The 19,994-nt window shown below is 32.9% G+C and overlaps 2 protein-coding genes, 1 long non-coding RNA gene and 1 pseudogene across 10 annotated transcripts; 3 read left to right on the top strand and 1 right to left on the bottom strand.

Moving 5' to 3' along the window:
* Positions 1-347: 347 nt before the first annotated feature.
* Positions 348-2,478, top strand: LOC104770354 (uncharacterized). Of its 2 annotated transcripts, none has more exons than XR_764534.3 (4): positions 348-682; positions 1,459-1,660; positions 1,772-1,929; positions 2,108-2,478. It is a non-coding gene; the product is annotated as an uncharacterized LOC104770354 (long non-coding RNA). The 2 variants fall into 2 exon arrangements; XR_015593398.1 differs by having other exon boundaries at positions 396-598.
* Positions 2,479-9,182: 6,704 nt separating this feature from the next.
* On the top strand, positions 9,183-9,782 carry LOC147918665 (T-complex protein 1 subunit beta-like; annotated as a pseudogene). The gene is made up of 2 exons (XR_015593974.1): positions 9,183-9,538; positions 9,642-9,782. The product of XR_015593974.1 is annotated as a T-complex protein 1 subunit beta-like (transcript).
* LOC104770356 (lysine-specific demethylase JMJ31) lies at positions 9,642-14,087 on the top strand. 5 transcript variants are annotated; one of them, XR_015593972.1, is made up of 15 exons: positions 9,642-9,921; positions 10,016-10,093; positions 10,198-10,281; positions 10,371-10,514; positions 10,616-10,684; positions 10,774-10,900; positions 11,161-11,233; positions 11,402-11,518; positions 11,910-12,029; positions 12,148-12,170; positions 12,295-12,376; positions 12,456-12,778; positions 12,967-13,082; positions 13,183-13,276; positions 13,570-14,087. XR_015593972.1 is itself a non-coding variant. In XM_087506525.1 (15 exons), exons 1-15 carry the CDS (start codon positions 9,823-9,825, stop codon positions 13,633-13,635), a joined length of 1,611 nt encoding a protein of 536 aa, XP_087362651.1. In that variant the 5' UTR covers positions 9,642-9,822; the 3' UTR covers positions 13,636-14,087. The 5 variants fall into 5 exon arrangements, 2 of the variants coding, with proteins under 2 accessions (XP_087362651.1, XP_087362652.1); XR_015593973.1 differs by having other exon boundaries at positions 12,981-13,082; XR_015593971.1 differs by having other exon boundaries at positions 12,148-12,166; positions 12,981-13,082.
* A 3,694-nt stretch (positions 14,088-17,781) lies between these two features.
* On the bottom strand, positions 17,782-19,992 carry LOC104736051 (uncharacterized). Of its 2 annotated transcripts, none has more exons than XM_010494762.2 (7): positions 19,566-19,992; positions 19,385-19,477; positions 18,999-19,210; positions 18,690-18,907; positions 18,441-18,587; positions 18,236-18,361; positions 17,782-18,139 (listed from the first exon to the last, which is right to left on the bottom strand). In XM_010494762.2, exons 1-7 carry the CDS (start codon positions 19,790-19,792, stop codon positions 18,083-18,085), a joined length of 1,080 nt encoding a protein of 359 aa, XP_010493064.1. In that variant the 5' UTR covers positions 19,793-19,992; the 3' UTR covers positions 17,782-18,082. The 2 variants fall into 2 exon arrangements, with proteins under 2 accessions (XP_010493064.1, XP_087360626.1); XM_087504500.1 differs by having other exon boundaries at positions 17,814-18,139; positions 18,690-18,890.
* Positions 19,993-19,994: the final 2 nt, after the last annotated feature.

A 19,994-nucleotide genomic window follows, 5' to 3' on the forward strand; every position in this document is an offset into this window, starting at 1 on the left:
GAACCATATTCTATCAAATATTTTGTAACTCTCATATTTATAATCATATTCATATTTTAAAGCACTAAATTTTAATTAATTGCAATTATTTATTTATATTTATGTTATTTTTTTCACCTCCATAGTAATTATAACATTTTAATGAACAATTAATGACAGTTAAAAATAGAATAAATAATAAAAGATATTAATATTTAATTATTGTATCAATACAATAAAAGAAGAATGCGTTGCATTCCTGGTGTGACACATCAGCCTCAACATAGAAGCTGGTGTTGACAGTTCAGTAAAAACCTATAACCAATCAAATTATAACATTAATACACATCAGCTGTTTTTAGTCTTACGTGGACAAAGCAAAAAGTAAAACGATAGCGTTTAATCAATCGATGCTTGATTTCTTCTTCTTCGTCGCCGTTTAGATGAGATTGAGAGATGCAGCCTAATCTCTTCCCATTCAGTTTCGGGTAATCCATTTCTCTTTAATGGCGGAGATCTAAACGAACTTGGTTATGGTGCTGAATTTGACAGCTCTAGGGTTTTCTTCTTTCTCCCTTTCTTATTATCTCAAGGCAGTGATGGGATGGATTTGTCTAAGGTTGGTGAAAATTTCCTCGCCTCTGTTAAATCTGTTACGTCGCTTGGTCTCTTACCTTCTGCTTCTTTCTCTGATCATCCTGAGGTAATTTCCAATTCATAACATCAATGGAGTTTGCTTTTAGGAGAACTGAAATTATTTTAAGTGTGGAGATTAAAAAATCCATCTTTCAGTAAATTCTTGCATGTGTTGCAGTTGCTGCTAAAGTTTCTATCTTGCCACTCTGTAAGCATTAATTTTTAAATCTCCATTTAGCTTTCTCGACAAAGGAACGAAATTGTCATCTCTACTACCTCTTCTCCGACTTGAGAATTGAGAGATGGATGATAAACTCCAATTTGTTAGCCTCTTTTTTTTTTTAGTTCTCAGTCACTCTCGTCGTCCTCAATGCTTGTGTTAAACTTCAATCATCTTCTGTCTATTCATTCTCATTTCCTAGATTTTTTTCTGATATGTTTGTGTAGCAATTCTTAGTACAATAGCTTGATCCAGAATATTAGATATGATGCGATTTGTTTAAACATTGTTATGGTATGTTACAATTGAGGTTCCTTAAGGGTTTATGATTAGGGTATATTCAAAAACTGGGTTTACAAGAAGAGAAAACTGGGTTCCAAGTAGCCTCATTGGTATTGCTTTGGGTCTTTATCTATTAAGATAAACCAAAAACTGGGCTTATCTGTTGACATTAAAGAGTAACTAACATTTCGAATGCTGGTCCATTGTCATTTTTCTTAATTGTTAATTGCATATGTGTGTTTAGCACTTGACTTGTTTACATGTTGGTCCTATTTCTCTGGCTATTTTCCCTCCAAAAAATCATGATTTCTTACTTATGCTTATATTTTGTCCTTATACAGCATTAACGTGAGAACATGATGATGTGGATATTTAGCTATAGCTCTCTTGTGTGGAACTAATGATTTCACTACGATGAGAAAGTGTTAGGGTTCATCAAGGGATATATGACTTTGGTAACTCTATAGTCTTTGGTTAACGCTTTCACTGCGAAGCCGCAATACAAGTCACAAACCAAACCATAAGTGCTTAATTAACCAAACCGTAAGTGTTTAATCTGAGTTTAGTCTAGACAATAGAGTTTAATGTCTGGTAGATATCTCCTTTGGTTTAATGGTATTGAGAAGCAGTAACATGCTTTGCCTTATTACACAGGTGGGGTTCAAGATGTTCTTAGGGGTCACTGCATCAGTGACAAGCTGGGACGCAGATGAGGCTTGCTGCAGTATAATCTTGGAAGACTTCCCAATACTTGCCAAGGTCTTTACTACTGCAATGTCTTAAGTGGAGTCATTAGAGGAGCTTTGGAAATGGTCAGTCTCCTTTTTATTCCCATTTTTTTGTTACATAAATTGTGTTTTTCAAACTTCTCATCAAAACAGTCTCCCTAGAAACTTAAAAGTAACTTCTCTTACTCCTCAATTACCAAGTGTAGAAGAATATTTTTGGGCTGAGTGCTTATGTTCTTATATCCGTCTCCACAATGATCAGGTTTCGATGACATGGACGTGTGATGTTCTTCAAGGGGATGATGCTTATGAGTTGCAGGAGAAGCTACTGAAACAAGTCGCAGAGGAGTACAACGATGATGAACAATTTGTTCAAAATTACAAATTTGTGCGAGGGAACAAACTGAATGTAACTACAATGGACTACAATAAAACCCAATACGAGCCAACTTTTTTCTAAAGACCAAATAACCATTTAGCTTGTGATATGAGCGTTTAGTGGAGCAGCCGAGCAGCCGCTTGCTTCTATACCATATACACGATATACTTGTGAGTTGGTATGTATCTTTTCAAATAATGTTGGCCGACCAAACAAGTTAAAAATAGAAACTTCGATTAGTGTGGTTTGAAAAATTTGTGTGTACTCAATATGATTTTAAAAATGTAAATATGTGTCTAAGAAGAAACAAAATTAAACATAGTGCATATAGTTAATGAAACGATATATGTATATTTATTATTTATATGAAGCATTCGTTGCATACATCATTGAATTCTCTTTAACAAATACGTCCCAACTTCAATCTCACTTGAGAGCATACTCCATATTATCTCACGCTCAAAAGTATTCATCATTTTCATTAATTAATTCTTCTAATTCTACAGTTCAAGATATGCAAACATTAGCAAACAACATTTAAAAGAGAAATCAAAACATCTTCAGGCAATAATATAAATTTGCTAATGTATCTAAAAGATTTAAACAATTTTAATTTAATTATGATTGCATAGATAAAACAAATATGAAATGAAAAAATCATCCAAAAACAACCCGCGGCGTAGCGCGGGTATCAACCTAGTTGTTGTAATTCTTCTATACTTTATATAAGAGTTCAACATATGTGTAGCATATGCTATTATGTTTATAAGAAGTTCAACATGTGTGTATATGATATATATATATGTAAGATATGATATATATATATGTAAGATATGATATATATATATATATATATGATACTTTTGTTTTAAAATATGATGAAATAATTAACTTTTCAATATCTAAATTGTTCTTATCTTTTTCTGGGATATTAGTACTACATATGTTATTCCTATATTATGAACATCAAGGTGTATAGTTTTATTTTCAATTCTACTTGTCATCCTTAAGATATGTCGCATATTTTTTATTTTGCTTTTATTTTTTTATTCATTTAAAGATAAATAATTCACATGAAATTATTATGTAACTATTTTTCAATATCTATTCACTTATTAATATTATTCTAATCATATATCATTTGTCAGTATATATTTAATTAATATATATATATATATATATATAATATGTTTTATTAACTTATTAAAACCAAATTATTGTGAATTGTAAATATATATAAGTTAGGTTTTGGTCTCACTTGTACTGGTATAATAATTATAAAAATTGAATCATTTTCCAAATGATTTTTATGTATGACTTCATCAATCATCTCAGAAAAGCGTCTTTAGTTTTCGATTAATCATCTCGAATAATATTTATTTTCATAATGAATCTAAATATATAATAGACAATAGGTATGTTTTCTTGCATTTGTTAGACAGTGGAAAAACTATTAAATAAACTAAAAAAGCTATAAAACCATAATTGAGGTAAATGTTTTATAATTTTTGTACAAATTTTGAAAGGTACTTGTTTAAAAGAATATTTCTGTAATATAGACTATTAAATAACCAACTATTAAATAATCAATTTATTCAATAAGTTACTAAACTCTTTGGCGGACAAAGATGTGCCGCACATGTTGCGTTATTAAACTCTTTGACGGACAAATATTTCACCCTATGAAGATCCTAAAAGGTTGGCTTATGGCTTTTTAAGTGTAAACTAGGATAGTACTCGCGGCGTTATTTTTTGTTATATATATTTTTATGTATATTTTTGTATGTTGTTTGTAATTTTAATTCTTTTAGCTTTTTCATCATTATGTAGACACATCAAATTCATAGTTTCTATTTTTAACAAGTTTTGGAAAATAGCTCTGCTCAATTCAATAATTAAACTAAATCATAACAATTTAATATTAACAACTCAATTTTTAATATATATTTTTTTTGTAAACACTTTTTTTCAAAATACATATTACGTAGAGTCGTAGACACATCAAATTCATATTTTAAAATTTTAACTAAGTTTTAGAAAATATCTTTGCTCAGTTCAATAATTAAACTAAACCGAACTAACAATTTAATAATAACAACTCCAGTTTTTAACTAAAAAAAAATAACAACTCCATTTACGATCTCATGAATCTGATTCAATAACTCATCCCAAGTCTAATTTAATAACCTCAAGATCACAACTAATATCATGACTGCGCACTCACAAACCAAAGCACTACTTCGACAAACCCACCCAAAACACTGAAATAAAGATTAGTTAAGTCACTTATTTTCAAAACAGGGCAAGTGATACAAGACTATGTTTTTGCTCAAAAAAACAGTAGAGATTGTTGAATGACTTGTCAAATCTCACTTTATTTTCAATTGTTCATTACAACAGTAGTAGACCAATGTTATGGAGACTTTTGGTCCACCACAACTTATGCTCTATTTATAATTTAACAATACAAGTATCAAATTCAGATGTAATTTGAGATGTCATTCTATGTGTGTTTGCGTTTGGAAATAAACATGGTGTCTCAATAATGTATACTACAAAGCTTGAGCATTGAAACAAGACAGACCTCAACACCAAGAGGCGAACATTCTTGAGCTAATTTGCAGACAATTGAGGCACTGCTCCAATGCTAACCATCAAGAATAAACAGAGCTAATTCCAAACATTACAGGTGTAAAGACGGTAAGATATCGACTAATTGAGGCACTGCTCCAATGCTAACCATCAAGCTTTGAACTTGTTTGTGAACAGAGATTGGTTTAAGCAACCCAAGTGCAGGGGAGACTCCATTTTATGTCTCTTATCCTTAACCAATCTCATTAACCCAACAAGCAAACTATGCTCGAGACCCCTTCTCTTACACCTATCCCCTAAACAATCTCGCACAATTGAATTTGCTCTCATTCAATCCATCATTCATATCAACAATCAAAGATGCCTTAGCAGGTTGCTATCAGCATCAGCATCAGCCTAGATTTTAAATCTGAATCAAGACCAAGACTCACAAGAATCGCAACAACCTCAGATCCAACAGCATGAGAAGTGAAAGGACCTAAAAAAGAGAAGAGATTACAGAGAGGCACCTCCTTCTTCAGAAACGTCTTCCTCGCCACAAGAACAAAAAGAAATCAATGTAAACGAGTAACCAATCTTGGAATATAGAACAAAAAGAAACAAAGATTCATCATGAGAAATTGAGTACTACCTTGTTGACTACAGATTTGGTGATATATTTTTCTGGCTCGCTGCAAAGAACAAGCAAAAGATCATTACAAATGGATGATTAACACACAAAACAGAGAACACTCAGTTCGTTGAATTGCCCATACCTAGATTATACAGAAAATCCAATACAAATTATGTTCTATACACATAAACATTAACAAAAGTAAATAAAGAGAGCAACTTGGATTGCACAATATAAAGAACGATTAACAATATTTAAAACTATTATTAAAATAAACTATCTCATTTCTCACATATGTTAGAATGAAAGATCTAATTTGATGTTGTAAAATCGGGTTGTACTTCTTTGTTTCAGGCACTATCTCACATCTTGATTTCAAATCAGATTTATAATAGTGTAACTTATGGATAAGAAGGGGATTATATCAGATTATGCATGTAGACATAACATAGTGTAAGCTCAGCAAACAACAGGCCACAATTTTCGACTCTTACTTGTTTCGACAATTTTTGTCGAACCGGCACTCAAATTCTTGAGATAGTTGTACAAAGGATCAAACTCTACAAATCAAAATTACTAAAATTAACTATCTGCTTACCCTTGATCGAACCAAATAAATGTACAAACCATTTTAACGGAGGAAGAGGTGGCGGTGGAAGATAGATCTGTAAGAGCTGAGACGAGTTGCAAATTAGATCAAATCAATAAACCCTTACTCCTTGAAGTCATTATGTAGGCGATATGTGAAGATGCATCCTTCATCGTGCAGACCTCTAGAGTCGTAATCAGATCAATCAAATCGAATAAACCCCTAATTCCAATAAATCACGAAGACCATTGAATAGACGGCGACAAAAAAGGAAGATATCGACCATTGATTAATTAAACGCACAAGCACAATCGGCCTATGGTATAGACGACAACGAAAAAGAAAAATAATCCACCGATTGATTAAACGCACGTTCGGATGGGAAGAAATCGAGCATCGTTCCTCTCTTTAGTTTTGTCGGCGTAGGAGTAAAAAATCTGATATGTATTAATTTAATTGGGTATTTATTTTAACTGATGTGTCAGCTTCTGTATGCATGCTGTGAAAAACATTGAAGTTTTATTGTATCGATATGCCAATGTTGTATCATCTCCATGTTTCATTATGACAATGATGTCTAATCTTTTTTATTTTCTGGATTCTTTAGGTTACAAAATGGCTTCGGAATGTGCTCCCAATGTTTTACTTAAAAGAGTAATTGATAATAAGGACAATGCAGGTAATCACTATAGAGATGGTTAGACTTTGTTATTATTGGTATAAGTATCACATTCTCTTGTTTGTGTGATGGTTTCGATGTTGGATTGAATAGTTCCTTCCTGTTAACTTGGAAAATCATACTATTACTTACATTATTGTGCTTTGTGTTAATGTAGAGAAGTTTAGGTCAGACTTGCTGAAGATGGCGATGACTTCGTTATGTTCCAAAATTCTTTCACAGAACAGGGTACATTTTGCAGAAATGGTCGTGGATGATGTTTTCAAGCTAAAGGTATCATCTCTGCCTCCTTTTAAAATCTGTCAGCAATTCGTTCCTTCCTTCTATTTCTCAGCTGAAATTTATGTGCAATGAAAGAAGAGTTTTCTTTGACGAATGTCATGAAGTTAAGCTAGTCTCATTTCACCACTAGTTTGTTTCATGTAGATGCAAGTTTTCGTTTTGAGGTGCTAAATGATTCTCTTCTGACATTCTGATGTCCCTGTTCAAATAGGGAAGCACAAACTTGGAAGAATATCCAGATCATCAAAAAACTTTTTGGATGAAGGGTAAGACAACACTTTTGCCTTTGACGCCTGTTTGAAATCTGTTTCTGTGTGCTATTGATCTCTGTTTACTATTCATCTGTTGAGGATATCTCGTGTTTCATTCTCTCCTTTCTTATATTAGAATGTTGAACGGCATCACCTGCCTTCGTGCATCCCAGGGACGGATGCAGAAAGAAATTTGATGTGGGGCACAAATTATTTAATAACTAATATATGAAATTTATATTATAAAATATTAAGGAAATTTAACTTTCTATATTTTGTATATTTAAAATTTATTTTATTTGGTTAAAAAATATATTCAATTGCACATTACATATATTTAAATGAAAAATATATCTAACTATTTATATTATATAAGGATTTTGTGCAGTATATTAACCTTTTAAATTATCATTTCTTTGCAATTTTTATTCTCTAACTCTAAAAAACGTAAAGAAAAAATCGAAAAATCAAAAATATTACACAATATTATCTTTCGTAATCACGGTAAATTTTATAAAATATAGATAAATAGTATATCAAATTGAAGGTCCAACTATGAAGAGTTCAAATCTACATTTAAAATATTAAAAACTAATATATAGAATTGTAGAAATGTTTAGAAGTTACATGCAAGAGTTATATCCTACTATATTAATTGGGAAGTACAAATATGAAACTAACCTTAAATGTGTAAAAAATTACATTCAATTGCTATTAGAAAAACTTAATTAAGATTAATAAATTAATTAAATAAATATAATTAATTAAAAACGAAAATCAGGGATACATTGAATAATATAAATTGTAGAAAAGTAAAAAAAAAATCTATTAGAATCAAAACTAATCCGTATTAAAAAAAAAAATTAACAGCTAAGATATTAAAAATCTAATCAAATAAAATCTACAACTACAAATTTTATCCCTACTAAATTAATTGGAAAGTACAAATATGAAACTAACCTTAAAATGTGTAAAAATTACATTCAATTGCCATTAAAAAACTTAATTAAGATTAATTAATTAATTAAATAAAAAATAATTAAAAAATGAAAATCGGGGACACATCAAATAAAATAAATTGTAGAAAAGTAAAATAAATATATTAGAATCAAAACTAATTCGTACTTAAAAAAAATTAACAGGTAAGATTTTAAAAACCAAATCAAATAAAATTTACAGCTACAAATTTTATTTAAAAAAAAATTCCACCAGTTAAAATTATTACAGACAAGAAAAGGAAGCCACAAAAAAAACAATGAATGTTATTTTTAAGGAGACTTTTTAAAATTTTTACTAGCTATATTTAGTTGCTCTTTTTTACATGTTAGTAATGATTATGTTTAGTTGACAAATGTTTAAACAATTGTATTCATTACATACAAAGGTTTTATTGACAGGGTTTCACTAAACATTTATAAAATACAAAAGTTTTAATATAAACAAACCAAATTTTTAATCACAAACTATTATAAATAACATAATAATAAAATAAGTTATTACAAATTTTTATTAAAAAATGTTTAGCCCGCGGTTTTCCGCGGGTTAGTACCTAGTTATGTATTATTTTTGAATTCATATGATTCATTTTTCTACAAAATCCTTTATTTAAATAGATTTCAACTATATATATATATATATTAGATAAGTTAAAAAAACTATACATATATATTATACTAATTAACTAGTTTTACAATAATTTTTAAATTTAAATGTAAGTATAATTAGAGTAGAAAAGAATATTAATCTGTAAGTAAACATTACAAAAAGAACTTTGGTTGTAGGAAAAAAAGGCAACAAAAAAAGATGAAAGTCAGGAATCGAACTCCTCACCAAAGAAGATGCATGGGGCACTTAGGTAACAAATAAGCTGTGTAACTAAACTAACCAAATGTATTGATAATTTATAACAAGTTTTACTCCCATTACTTCAAAAAGTTTCGTCTCTAGTTCAACAATTTCTATGTGGGTTTTTGTTTTTCTTTTCTTGCAGTCACCATGTTCTAGACGAGGCTGAAATATCACTCCATGATGCACTATGTCTACTCTCCCAAACTCTAAATGACACTAGAGTGTTGCTTGGAGGTGGATGGCCAGAGATGGTGATGACAAAGGAAGTGGATGAGCTTGCAAGGAACACCGCTCTGGCGAAAAATCGCATGCCGTTGAAGCTTTCTCACGGGCTCTAGTGGCTATTCCAACAAAAATCGCTGACAAGGCTGGTTTAAACAGCGCCGAATTGGTAGATCAGCTTCGTGCAGAGCACCACAATGATGGATGCAATGCTGGAATCGATGTTATATCTGGATCTGTAGGTAAACTCTTATAAACATTAGGATCGGGCATAGATTGTGGAAGGTTAGACTAGACTTGAATTGTGATGATGATGATGATGATTGATTGATTCTTTACAGGTAGGAGATATGGAAGAGAGCGGAATCTATGAAGCATTCAAAGTGAAGCAAGCGGTTAATATTTACCAGGCAAAACAATTGTTACTAAGAAAATAAAAAGTACAATTATTGTTTTTATATCACAAAATTCTGATACGTGACGAGACGAATCGCCGACGCAGCCCGTAACAGAGTAAAAAATATGGCGACGGGATGCGACTTCCCGAATATTCAAACCTTCGAGAGTGCTCTTTCCGCCGCCGAATTCGAGTCCGCCGTCGAGCTCACCAACTTTCCAGCCGTAATTCACCTGAATCTCTCTCTCTGCCTTTCTCTCCTGTTGAATCTGATAATCTTCTTATTATTCCGTTTATGCTTCCTTTGGTTCTCTAAAGGTTTTCAGAAGATGTGTTAGTAACTGGGATGCCTGTTCTAAGTGGAATCCTTTCAACAATGGCCTCGATTATCTTGAGGTGTTTTTGCTTAACTTCGATTTCGTTTCCTTTTTTTTTTTTTTTTCTTCTTCTGGGAATTGACGATTGTGTAATCTTATGCGTTAATTGGATTATATATGAAGGAACGTGCAGGTTCTGTTGAAGTGGAGGCTATGCTTTCGAGGACTGCTCCTATTTTCAATGGTGATATCAGAAGCCATGAGAGGGTATTAACTCCATTTCCCCTCCTCGGTTCTTATACATATACTGCTAGTGTCTCTTAGAATCACAATATGCTTTGCTTTGTTCTTTGTAGGTATCATTGCCGTTCTCGGAGTTTATCAGATTCTGCAAGCAGCATATGATAAGCAAAGAGAATGGTTCCTGTGTTAATACTATGTCTCCAGATTTTACTCCTTTAGCTGAGAACCATATACCTGGACAAATATACCTAGCACAGGTTCGTAATGATATCTAGTTTTCGTCTTTGTGCTTTTGGTGTATGTATATTTTTCCCCCTTGGGTTGAACTTACATATATGATGTGTATATGTTTTTCCAGTTTCCAATTCTGAATGATGAGAAAGAAGAGAAGGTTCAACTCAAGATTCTGAGACAAGACTTCCAGACGGTAGGCGTAGTTCTTTCCAATTCTTGTTTCTACGTACGTTGCTGCTTAACTTGAAACTTTCTTAACATCAACTAACTTGATTGATGCAGCCCTCACCTTTAGTGGGAAAGTCACTGTCTTCTATCAATATCTGGATGAATTCTTCACAAGCTCGATCAACTACCCACTATGATCCACATCATAACCTTTTATGCATAGTCTCAGGGCGTAAAAAAGGTTAGCCCATTGTTTTCCTTCACGTCAAAGTGTCAGGTAGTTGTTCCTGTTATTTTTGTCTTTAGTGGAGTTAAATTGGTAACGTTATGGTCCAACTATAAACAAAATTAATTCACAGAAATTAAGGGCATGTGGTTTCTAGAATGCCAATTCAGCTAGTTTGAAGTCAGTTTAAGGTTCATCTGAAATATTGGCATATTCAGTCATCATTTGACTATATGTTTTATGCTTTCTTACATCTAAATTCCTTCATATTACAGTTGTTTTGTGGCCTCCTTCCGCCAGTCCCTCACTCTATCCGATGCCTATATATGGAGAAGCGTCAAACCATAGGTATCGTTATTCTTGGACTTTCTGTGTACTTTGCTTTGTGGTTACATCGTAGGGAAACTTATCAATTTCTGGACCTTAGCAACTATTGCAAAACTTTTCAGTGATTTTCCTGTGCTAATGTTTGTTTACATCATTTTTCATGGCCTATTATGTTTGTTGTTCATGTAGTTCGGTTGGTCTAGATAATCCAAATTTATCTGATTATCCAAGAGCAGAGCATTCCCTGAAGCAGTCACAGGAGGTTACTCTCGACGCTGGTGATGCAGTATTCATTCCTGAAGGCTGGTGAGTATACTCATATTTTCTCAGAAAAGCTCTCTTAGTAGCTCATAGGTTTGCATTTCAGAATAAGGTGAATATTATAAGATATCCTGCATCATCTGTATCAAACTTTTTTTCGTAATCACTTGTAGTTATCATGTTTCTGTTTAGTCTGTGGGTTTGTATATGAGATACCTTATGTCATATAGTATGCATGTGCCTACTTCTGCCTCTGATCCAGACGCTTCTTGACATGGAAGTCCTTTAGGTTTTAACTAGACACAAACAAAGATGTTTGAAATGTCAATTTGGTTAGCTAGCTAACTTGAATCATGCTAATAAAAGTGACACTTCTTTTGAACATTCAGTAGGCAGGTTGATGTACTTCAGATTAAGTATAATTTCACTTATGCAGGTTCCATCAGGTAGATAGTGATGACCTGACTATTGCTGTCAACTTTTGGTGGCAATCAAACATTATGTCTAATATGCCTGAACATATGGATTCATATTATCTGCGCCGAATCACAAGAAGGTCTTGATTACAAATCTTGGATTCTTATACAGAATATCTTGTCTTACCATTTTTGTTTTGTTGCCTAACCTCTGTTCCCTTTTCTTGCATGTGTCTGGATTTTGTGTCATACATCAAGATTGATAGACAGAGAAATGGTGTGTAAGTTATCCTGTCTCAGCAGTAAAGATTGTTAGAGTTATGATATGTTTCTTACTCGTCCTGATTTTGATCTAAAAGTGTATGTTTGTCTTCTCACCTTTGCTTGTAACATGGATATTGACAGAGCCTGTTAGTTTCGAAGCCTTCATCAACTGATGTGAAGCAACTGTCTAAGCATATTGACCATTCTCACGTTGGGATGGCAGGTAATAAGACCTGATGGTGTTAATTATGAGAAAACCTTCAGTTTTCATTCTGACTTGGCTAGTAATGGAATGACTGCAGAAGGTGGGAATGGTAACTCAGAAAATGAAAGCGCTAAGAAAGGCCTCAGCACATTGTGTGAAAGAACGTCATTGGATGATCTGGATCCTTCTGCTTGCCTTGCACTTCATGAGCTTATTTCCTTAGTCCATGACCATGTTAATGCTGTTGATACAAGTAAAGGACGGCAGTATACTTCACCTAGTTGTTCAGACCCAGTTACAGAGGGCAGAAAAAGCAAGATCCTGGCGAATGCGTTGCCTTGTTTAGAAGATGATCGCATTGCCCATATGCTCTGGGATCTGGAAGCATTTAGACTTCGAGATGTACTCCTTGCAATGGCAGTAAGTTTACCCTGAAATGCTTTACTTTACTGTGTTTATCCTCACATGGTATTGCTGTAGCTGAAGTTAGGTTACCCTAATACTATTTTGACTATGTGGCCTCATCTCTGGTTATATATATTACAAGAAGATTTTGTTTGCTTTTGCGCACTTCATCGTTTGTTATTACATGATATAACTCATTTCAGCGTTATTTCCCAAGAACCTTAGAAGCGTTAATACTTCACATGCTCTCACCCATTGCTGCGGAAGTTCTAACACAGAAGTTTGATGAGATTGACCAACACACTGGTGAAGAAGACAGGTTTGTTCTGAAGCTCTGTTGTGTTTTATTTTTTTTTTCAATACTTTGAAACTGGAGTGTAACTTGTTATTTTTCTTCCTTATTTCTGTTCCATTAAAAGGAACCATTTCTTTCGAGAATTTTATGGTGCCTTCGATGATGAAGCAGCTGCAATGGATATTATTTTAAGTAGGAAAGAGGCTTTTGCATTTCAGGTATGTTCACTAGCATAACTTTGTCGAAATGTTTGGCATCATGCTGATATATGCATAAACCCGGTTACAAGAATCTCTAACATCTATTTGATGATATATGTTTTGGCATCTGGACATGAATCCATATTGTCAACTCAGGATCTCTCCTCTTCTAACGTTAGATGCCTTGTTGAGAGCATTGTTATAAGCAGTACCAAAGAACTTTAACTGACTAGTTGATGCAGAAAAGACTTATCTGCACAGTCTTTGAAGTTTCATATAAACATAAAGTTTTATATACTTTTGTTGTACAGGCCTTTAAGAATGTACTAGACAAGTTTTTGGCGGTCAACATTGCTTCACCAACATGGAACATCTGAATGGGAACTGTGTGATATGACAAGAAAGGATGTTGCTGTTGATATGGAAAAGTTCGTGTCATATTAGTTGGGAAGCTGATAAAAATGTTGCTTGTTGACCTACACGAGTGTGGCAGCTCTAGTCCCGCGTTCTCAGCCGATTCAAGTATGCACAACAATCTCCGTTTCCCTTCTATCTCGTGCCCCTCACCTTCAGGACTGATCAGCTTCACTCTACGAGATGCTTTTGCCAGCACCTTCACATACTAATTGCCTTTCGACAAAAACGATAAGCCATAAGTTTTGTTGAGCCTGGTCGTAAGCTGAGCAGAGCAGATGATGGTAGTACTAAACGGATTTTTATGATGCAAGAGAGTACATTACTTGATCTATCAATTATGCTTTGGCTTTGGTTGAAATTTGAAGTACATTACTTGATCTATCAATCGAAACCCTAGTTTTTGCATGATCAATGGCGGATGAAGCTTTTGAATATACCAATGACACCAGAAATTCCGAATTCGATAAGGAAATTAAGAAGGTGATATAGTTTCATAATTTTGTTAGAAATACCTGTCTAGCAAGAAAATGATTGTAAATATCAAATGGAAACCAATTATGAATTCGTTGGCTGTAAAACTTGTATTTCCATTGAGTTTTGAACAAAAAGGCTATGTTTCGCTTGCGGAGCTTGTTACTCTCTATGCATACAATCACATTTTTATCACTTGTAGGAAAGTCTCTCACCCATGCACAACTGTGCGTGTTCAATTTGTGTGGGTTCACAAGATGTGCTTCTGTACAGAACTACAGATATACAAAAATGTAGAAAGATCAAATGTCAGGACCGATGGATTTATTGTACTTCTAATGTCTCGCAACGAATGATTCGATAAGTGGGTTCACCATCTCCGGTTTCTCGTCCTGCAAACTTTACAGAAACATAATAATAAAAAGAAAACAAAGGTAGGTTACTTGCTGCCTTTCCATCTTAAGAGGGAAGCAGAGAGAGAGAGAGAGATACCTGAGGACAGTGGCTGGCTTCAGGAAGAACAACGAAATCTTCAACTGCGTCAAAGTTGCTATATGCTCCTCCAAGTTCAATTGGCTCCCATGGATCTTTCTCTCCTCATGCAATTAGAACCGGCACTGCAATGCAACAGCTAGAGAATCTTATATAATAAAGAAAACAACTTGAATCAAACTAGTACAGTATATTATAAAAAGTTCAATTTTTCTTCTACTTTTTAATCATAATTTCTAATAATAATTTTCTGTTTTATTTCTTCGTTATAATAGAAATGATTCACATAATATGATTATTAATTTATTTTGTAATTTTATTCTAATTATAATAAACTAAAGTATATTTTAATATAGAGTTTATTCTAAAACTTTCTTCTAGAATTTAACACCTGACATCTAAAGATTTAACATCTGTAAAAAAAACAACTTGAATCAAAGTAATATATTATTAGATGTTCAATTTTTCTTCTACCTTTTAACCATAATTTCCAATAATAATTTTATATTTTATTTCTTCACTGTAATAGAAATAATTCACATAATATGATTATTAATTTGTTTTGTAATTTCACTCTAATTATAGTAAACTAAAATATATTTTAATAAATAGAATTTATAAATATTTTAAGAGAAATAGCTGAATACACATTTCATTTTAAGAGAAAACAAAATGTATATTTAAAATTACAATTTGATTAGCTTGAAGTTCTTGTCATATATTAATAATTATAGTAATTTCAAAATTCTATATTCAAACCAAACAATCAGTTTTTTTTATTCACAATAAATTTATTTTATGATTTTTTCACATATTTTATTAACTTACATATTCTATCAAATATTTTGTAACTCTCATATTATAATCATATTCATATTTTAAGGCACTTAATTTCAATTAATTGTAATTATTTATTTGTGTTTATGTTATTTTTTTCACCTCCATAGTAATTATAACATTTTAATGAACAATTAATGAAAATTTAAAATAGAATAAATAATAAAAGATATTAATATTTAATTATTGTATTGTAATTATTCTATACTTTATGTAAGAGTTCAACATGTGTGTATGATATATATATATATATATATGTAAGATATGATATATATATTTTTGTTTTAAAATATGATGAAATATTTAACTTTTCTATATCTAAATTGTTCTTAATTATTTTTGGGGATATTAGTACTACATATATTATTCCTATATTATGAACATCAAGATGTATAGTTTTATTTTCAATTCTACTTGTCATCCTTAAGATATGTTGCGTATTTTCTATTTTGCTTTTATTTTTATTCATTTTAAGATAAATAATTCACATGAAATTATTATGTAACTATTTTTTAATTTCTATTCACTTATTAATATTATTCTAATCATATATCATTTATCAGTATATATTTAATTAACATATATATATATATAATATGTTTATATTAATTTATAAAAACCAAATTATTGTTTGTAAATATATATAAGTTAGGTTTTGGTCTCACTTGTACTGGTATAATAATTATAATAATTGAATCATTTTCCATATGATTTTTATATATGACTTCATCAATCATCTCGGAAAAACGTCTTTAGTTTTCGATTAATCATCTCGAACAATATTTATTTTCATAATGAATCTAAATAATATAATAAACAATAGGTATGTTTTCTTGCATTTGTTGGATAGTGGAAAAACTGTTGAATGAACTAAGAAAGCTATAAATCCATAAATGAGGGAAATGTTTCTTAATTTTTGTACAAATTTTGAAAGATACTTGTTTAAAAGAATATTTATGTAATACAAACTATTAAATAATCAATTTATTCAATAAGTTACTAAACTCTTTGGGTCACAAAAATCCCGATCACAATGTGACAATGTCCTTGATTCTTCTAATGCTGCTATTGAAGCCGGCGTAGACTCCTCCACACTCTCTTTTATGGTTCAGGTGGAAGCTTATATAAAGCTTCACCTTCTTGATGAAGCAAAACAACTGTTTGATAAAGCTCCCGTTCTTCTTTCTCCAAAAGAATACTTTTGTGGCATGACTGCACTTCTATATGTGCAGCATGTCACAAAACTACTCTTGGATTGAAGCAGTTCTTTACATTATTGTGCTTTGTGTTAATGCAGAAAAGTTTAAGTCAGACTTGCTGAAGATTGCGATGACTACGTTATGTTCAAAAATTCTTTCACAGGACAAGTACATTTTGCAGAAATGGCCGTGGATGCTGTTTTCAGGCTAAAGGTATCATCTCTGCCTCCTTTCAAAATCTGTCAGCATTTCGTTCCTTCCTTATATTTCTCTAGAATTTATGTGATCAATTTTATTAAATAAAAGGGTGATTTACCTAAAAACCCACTTTATAAAAAACGTTTGCGAGAAAACGCACTTATAGATGGTGGACATTTTGACATTTTGGAGTGTCTTTTTTACTAACTTACTTATCCTTTGTTGGAAGTGGTAAAGTGAATGATAATAGTTAATGAGAGATTTATTATTTTGTTAGTTAAGATATGACAGAGAAGTTAGGAGAAAAATTAACAAATTTAATTAAAAATGAAAGGCCTCTGACTTCTCTTTCTCCATCCACCATAACAAGATTGCGTCATATCGGCCGGTATCTTGTTATATAATCAAGCTCTAAACAAGGAGGAATCAGACATTGTTAATATCACAACACATTGTGAATATGATAAGAAACTGCTGTCTTGTTCCAATTCACCAGAACCAAAGACAAGTCTTATAAACTTCAGCCCTCACTAACTGCTAACTAACAAACTCACCACAGCTACAATCTGCTAGTTATATACTAGAGACCTATAGCTATAGGTAAAGTTTGAGCAGATGAATTTCTTCAACTAGACCCAATGCATCTTAGCTTATCAGACAATCCTGGTTCTTCTGAGATATAAACTAAACTTTTTGCCTTGCCGAGGGCACGGAGGAAACGTTTGCCATCGGTTGGTCTGTTCGATATGATATGACTGTCGTACAACAAAGGAGAAACAAAACTAGGACCACGAGGCAAATATGATCGGAGCAAAGTGTTTCTGTTAAATCTAAATCCTACACAGAACCTCATCATATGGAAGATTTATACACACCATATCATGGACTTACTTATAAGACCAAGTGTTAGCAAGAAAATGATTGTATATCAATTGGAAACCAATTATGAAATTTTTTGTATATAACAAATGAAAATGATTGTCATTAGAATTCTCTTGCGGAGCTTGTTACTCCCATCAATATCTCTATGCATAATACAATCACAGTTTTGTCACTTGTAGGAAGTCTAACCTTTGACAGTTCATGCACAACTCTGTGAGTGTTCAATTCGTGTGGGTTCACAAGAAGATGTGTTTCTCTACAGAACTACAGATATATATACAAAAATGTAGAAAGATCAAACGTCTGGACCGATGGATGTATTGTACTTTCAATGTCTCGCAACGAATGATTCAATAAGTGGGTTCACCATCTCCGGTTTCTCGTCCTGCAAATTTCACAGAAACATAATAATAAGAAGAAAACAAAGGTAGCTTACTTGCTGCCTTTCCATCTTAAGAGGGAAGCAGAGAGAGAGAGATACCTGAGGACAGTGGCCGGCTTCAGGAAGAACAACGAAATCTTCAACAGCGTCAAAGTTGCTATATGCTCGTCCAAGTTCAATTGGCTCCCATGGATCTTTCTCTCCCCATGCAATTAGAACCGGGCACTGCAATGCAACAGCTAGAGAATGTTAGACTACATCTTTAGCTTTACTCTATGGTTAAGAACAAGACCGAGTAACGAACCTTGACCAGTGGGAGTAAATCCTCTGGAAGCGGTCCACCGGAATAACAGATGAATTCAAGGAAGACATCAACGGCACCAGGCTCAAGCCCTGGACGTAGTATTGCCTCAACTAGTTCATCAGTCACTTGCGAGCTATCATGGTAACACTAATTCCAAATTCACAAAAACAAACACAAAACTTTCTAAAGCACAAATACAAAACATAAAACCATTCTTTGTGTGTTTCTTTAGATGCAAACCATCAATACCTGACAAAGAATGCTTTTAACTGTCTCTGGTTTAGCAATGCTCTTGAAAAACAATTTTCCAACCGGAGTGTTCCTAAGTAAATTCTGGAATGATTTGATGAAAGGTCTTCCAATCAATGGTTGTTTCTTGATATGAAGCATGCGGAGGGATATGTTAATAAGCATAAGCCCTCTGCATATCTCTGGCTTACTTACTGCTGCCTGAAGACCAACAAGTCCTAATGAACACCAATCTCTTTGTCATATACTAAACCAAAAACAAAAAAAACTTATAAACCGAAAGATTTGCAACTTCAATCAAAGCTCTACCTCCGATAGAGTTGCATATAAAGAAGGCTTTATCTTTGACCACATCAAGACAGAAATCATTGAGTTGCTCACCCCATGTCTCAAAAGTGTAAAATGGTTCTCCACCAAACTCACGAGGATTCGGTTTATCGGAGTATCCATATCCAATAAGATCAATAGAGTAAACTCTATGTGTTTTCCCAAGAATAGGTGTGTTCTTCCTCCAATGATCACTGATAACAGAACAAACGAACACGTGAGGAAAAATGCTAAACTATAATTCTCAATTCCCTGACCAGGAATCCAAAACCTCAGTTATATAAAAGGCCTTTCAAGACTTGAGAGATCAATAATATGTTAAAGATACCTATCAGCAAGCAAATTAAGGTTGGGATAATGAGTTAGACCTGTTAGCACCGAAACCATGAACCAAGACCAAGGCAGGGCCAGTGGTTCCAGCACACTGATATCTTATCGAGTAACCTTTCCACTTCCATGTCCTGCAAAACACCAATGAAAAAAAAAAACACATTTCGTCAATCTTTGGGAATTTTAATCAGAGACAACAGAGAGGGGAGGTGATTTTACAAGGTTTGAACTTGTAGCTCGTCAGAAGAAGCTTCGTCCGTGACCGAAGAACATGAGACGAACCCAATTCCTCTCGGACTTGAAGATCTTACGATACTAGTCAAATTCGATTGTCGGAGGAAATGGGTATCGGTGAAACTGATAAAAGAAGAGTTCTTGACACGGAACAGCGACGGTGATTTGAAGTTGGTGAGTGGTAGAGCTGCAAAAGTACTAGTCTTCGCCATTAATTTTTTACGGTGTGGTTTCGTTCTGAGTTGAGAGAAGACAGTATATGCAATAATATCTTTTGCCTAAAACCGTTTTGGAGTTGTTACGAAGACAAGTGTTCCCATTTGGACCAACCGTAATTTTCCTTACTCATGTCCACGTCCACGTCCACGTCTTTGCAATTAGCATAAGTCTTACTTTACTTATTAGGTGTGTCAA

Source organism: Camelina sativa, chromosome 20 (genome assembly GCF_030686135.1).
Source record: "Camelina sativa cultivar CO46 ecotype springtype chromosome 20, ASM3068613v1".
Lineage (NCBI taxonomy): Eukaryota > Viridiplantae > Streptophyta > Magnoliopsida > Brassicales > Brassicaceae > Camelina > Camelina sativa.